This window comes from Monopterus albus, unplaced genomic scaffold (genome assembly GCF_001952655.1).
Source record: "Monopterus albus unplaced genomic scaffold, M_albus_1.0 scaffold502.1, whole genome shotgun sequence".
NCBI lineage: Eukaryota > Metazoa > Chordata > Actinopteri > Synbranchiformes > Synbranchidae > Monopterus > Monopterus albus.
Window position 1 is genome coordinate 72,384 of NW_018128382.1, and position 4,716 is coordinate 77,099.

The 4,716-nt window shown below is 42.9% G+C and overlaps 1 protein-coding gene across 1 annotated transcript in view; it reads left to right on the forward strand.

Moving 5' to 3' along the window:
• Positions 1-1,646: 1,646 nt before the first annotated feature.
• Positions 1,647-4,716, forward strand: part of bcl9 (BCL9 transcription coactivator) — a 10,517-nt gene continuing 7,447 nt past the window's right edge. Inside the window, 2 exon segments of the mRNA XM_020588103.1 lie at positions 1,647-2,105; positions 4,195-4,508. Of these exon segments, the coding sequence (XP_020443759.1) occupies positions 1,819-2,105; positions 4,195-4,508 (601 nt within the window). The 5' untranslated portion in view covers positions 1,647-1,818.

Sequence of the window (4,716 nt, forward strand, 5' to 3'; positions counted from 1 at the left end):
TCTTTCCCTGACACGTCATCTTCACTGCTGTTGTTTCCAGACTCTAGAAACAACAGAATGGGCAGTTATATTAGAAAATCTTATACTCTGAAATTAATGTCAGGTCTACTGTAGAGTTTGAGCAAAGGTTCTTGTGTGAAATTTAAGATAATTTTAGTCTGTGGTCCACGTCTTTTCTGCAGTTATGTATCAAAGCATGTTGTACTGCAAAATAATGTCATTTCACTTAGAATGGAGCTCTCTCAAGCAGTTCTCTTGTAAATATGAAGTAAAATCACTAGTTCAGCAATCAATAATCAGCTCACTGTTTGTCTGAGGAGTCTCCACCCCTGTAGCACACTGTGTGTTTTTATATGTGAAGGTTAGTCTGATCATTGTCATTTGGATTCAGAGGCCTCCTCTGTGCGCCCCCCCCCCATCCCCCCGTTCTCGCGCAGAAGCCATCCACCGCTCGTGTGCAGCAGTGATCTGTGACCCCCATAGTTGTAAATCACTTCTCCTGTAGACCACTAAGAGAGAATTGTTGCCGCTGTAGCAGGAGCCTGTGTATTTGTCTGGTTCCCAGTGACACCCCCACCCCCCACAAACCCCCCCTAAACACTCCACCTCCTTCTCCCCTGGGGAGCTCTGGAGCCAGTTACAATGTTGAGTGTTTTGGAAGAGCTCCTAAATATTTTCAGGATGACAATGTAATCTGACTGACTGGTCTGCTCTCTCAAACTGAATTCTCATGCAGCTCTCCTGTTCACACACAGACACACAAACAGAAACACACAGCGGTTGTTTGGACCACAACACCACCTCTCCCACCCACCACCACACTTCACTGTTTTCTACAGTTACAGTGTAGTGCTGGTATTTGTATAGTTAACATGATATCCCGCCAAAAATCGACTAACCTGACTGGTAGCGGATTTTTAAGTACTAGTACCAATTTTGATAAATCTGATGACAATAATGATATGCCGGGCATAACAAATATTTTTTGTGAATATATCTTAATTTAATAAACTTTGATAAAAAAAAAAAAAAAGATATTTATTTAGCAGACTATTTTGCAGCTGAAAAATAAACTTGTCGGTGCTCTCTGGTGGACAAGCTGTGTAATGTGCCACTGTTTGTAGTTGATCTGAAACATATCTTGCCGCATTTACTTATTGACCAGCATATACTGTGCACTCATGACATAGTTGTGCAACTCCATCAAAAACATAGCGTCACCTTTTGTAAACTGGCTGTTGACGGTTACTTGTCCTACTGAGCATGCTGATGAATGGTGCACAATACTGGAGAGTTCAGAGTTTCTGTGTGTTTTGATACTTTATATGCACTGAGCAAACCTACCACCATAGGTGTGTTGAGTTATCATAGGAGGAAAAGTACAGGTTTCTGTTCTGTTGTGCTGAAGTGCCATATTTTTTTTATTTATTTTGTTATTAACAGCTGTGCTCTCCTACTGTGAACCGTCAAAATGTGTGCTGTGAAAAAGACGTACTGAGTCTGTTCTGTTCAAGCTGACCAAAGCTACTCTGAAAGAAATAAATTACCAGCTTTTAACAGCCAGCTTTCAAGCCTACACTGGGAGACTGATACTAAAAAGATCTTGGGTGGAGGATCACTTAAGTTCAGTCTGACTGCACTGCGTCCAAGGCCCGTTGAAAGCCCCCTTGGGGGAGTTTCATAAATACACACTGAACAAGAAAAGACTCCTGGACTATTGTTATTGTTTTTACACACTTTCTCTCGCACACACGCGCATACACACACGCACACCATCACGGGCACACACACACCCACACTGACAAGGACATAGGGAGAATGTTGGAGGTCCAAGAGGAGAGGCCAGCGGCGGCAGGTACAGCAGCGACACATTTCAACAAGAAGGAGCGAGGGAAGAAAGAGCGAGAAGAGGCCAAGGACAGTCGGGGAAACCTCTCAAACATCGGGAATCCTGTTCCTGGCTCCAGGAACGTGCGCAATAAAGCGCCGCTCTCACATACAGGCAGTCCTCACCAGCTAATCACTCCACCCTGTTCTGTAGTCCTGGGAGCCCCATCAATGCACTCCAATAGGCTAAAGAACTCCCCGTCCACCAACACACAGAGGTGAGTGGACTTGCACACTGTAAACGTGTAGGTCTGGTGCAGTGATACAGTTTTACAGTGCTGTGGTGGTCATTATAATCTAACACTAGTTTGTTTTAAAAGTCTAATCAGCCTGAATCTTGATTAGAATTTAAATACAGCCTAAACTTTCTATGAGCAGCATCCCAGCATTTTTAACTGCACCCTGAGCAGAAGTAAAATTTCACCTGCACTGTTAAACAGATTGTTCTTATGGCTGCACAACAATGTTGTCACCAGTAAGTGACACTGAAGCAATGTTTTGTCCCTCATGTGTTACTAACAGTTGATGGTTGAACCACTTCATTGACATATAAACAGGCTTTACTGGAAAGCACAAGCTTTAGTCCAGTATATAAGCCTGTTTTAAGTGATTAAAAAAAAATCATCACACAGTATCAAAAATTAATAAACATTAACTGACAGTGTTTGTTCTCTCCTCCTCGCTGTTAACAGATACAAACACTCAGCCCTCTGTTTAAAAAAGACTAGAGTGAAAAAAGCAGGTCTCACTGTGAAATCCAAAATAATGAGGCTGCAATGAGCTGTTTTCTGTGGAAATGAAAGATGTTATGCAGTTCAACCAAGTACTGATGCCAGTTTGAGCAGTTGTTTGGCTGATAATGGTTGCACAGTGATCAGTCTATCCCTTGTTCCAGTATTTGGTATGTTGTGAAACGCTCATATCTCACCAGTTGAAAGGTGCGTAATGTGCTGAGTTTTGAATTTTGAAAAAGCTGATCGGGAGCAAGAAAACTTCAGCCACAGCCCTTATACAGCATTTTTATACTTTATTAATCTCTGTGGGGAAATGTGACCCATCCCGACTATTTAAGTGCAGTGAGCAACAATGGGTGTATTTTACTGGCATGCACATTTTCTGAGCTTTTTTGGGGGGGTGGGGCTAATGGGGGAGTGTTGTTGTCAACTGTGTAGCAATCATGCAGCCATAGCAAGTTGGTCAGTAGTGAAACTGAGTCTTGAAAGTACATACATGGACACAAACCTGAGCATGTCACTTTGGCCTTACCTGTACATTCAGAAAGCAAATACAGGTCGGGTATAACGCAGATCTAAGATCAGCATCTCTGCTCCAATCATTTTACCTCAAAGGTAAGGTCGATGTGTGATCCAGGGCTGTTCTGGGGTCAGGGAGTATGCTGCGCTTGGAAGTTTTCCCTGCTGACTCATGGTTCTGGAGCCTCTGGAAACGGCTATGAGGACTGCCAAAATTCTTACTCTGCCTTCTTTTTGTACTAGCTGTGTGTATGTACTGTACGTATACTGTTCTTGGCTGTGGCTATGTGACTTGTTGGCATTTGTGTCATCCTACTTGTGCAAGAGTGTGTGTGTGTTTGTGTATATAAGGGGGAGAGAGACAGAAAGAGATTAGGGTGTGGCAAGGGAGTTTCTGCCATTTGGATGTATCCTGCCTGCCTGAACTGAACTGCTGTCATGTTGCAAGCAGCAGTCATTTGTAGATGGCCTGTCTCTCTACAGTATTTTCCTTTACCTTTAACTGTGTGCATTGAATTCCCCTTTCCACTAACCAAATCTTAAGCTTATACATATCTATGCCAACTGCCGGATGCCATAATGGCATTGTGTGCACTGGTTGCAAAGGACAAAAAAGAGGGCAACAAGAAAAATCACATTTTCCTTTTGGTTTTCCTTCTACCACTTCTCCTGAGCACCACACTGGGTAACAAGGGTACATGTTATGGTATTGAGCTGGGGGAAATTTCACCTAATGGATAGCTAGTTGCCAAATTCCAAAGAATGATTACTGGGTAATCTAACTTCTCTACCCACGCGTTTTGCTTGATATACCCCATTTCCCCACTGTTTCTTTCATAAATGGAAACAAGGCCACAAATATATGTAGGAAGACATAACATTTTGTAAGTCCACATAATTTCATGTTGCATCTGAGGCAGGTTGAAATGGACAATATGAAAAATGATAAAATGTGTTTTTGTAGTGTTTTCACGATATAGAGTGTTTTCTTCTTCTCCTAATGCAGAGTGTAAGCCTGATGACTATGCTTGTGATGTTTTCTGTCGTTTATCAGCCCTAAACCTAAGACGGAGGCCATGGTACGATCTCCTCCTGTCATGTCCCCTTCCACTGCTGCCCAGATGGACTCTAAAATGCCCAATCAGGGTAAATCAGGGAATACTGGCAGCCAATCGCAGCCCTCGCCCTGTGATCCTAAGACCCTGGGTACCAAAGGGGCTCAGAATGTGGCAGGGGGCATGGGGCTGAAGAACGGACAGGGTCTGAGCTCTGGCCCAAGCTCCAAAGTTAAAGTCAAAAGGGAAAGAAGCACCTCGGTGGAGTCGTTTGAACAGCCAGAGTCCGGCACACCCACCAGTGAAGAAAAAGGTAAGAACCTCTGTAGCCAGTTATTTAATTACTGGCTGAGCGCTAGGGAGCATAAATTAAAATCTGAGACTATTCAAATGTTTTCTTTTTAAATCTCACCTTGAACTATAAAATAAGTGAATTTAAAGTAGGTTGGCGAGCTGCACAAGTCTTTTTTTTTTTTCTTTTTCTGATGAATTTAGGAGAGTAATCTGTAGCTGTGCTTTCA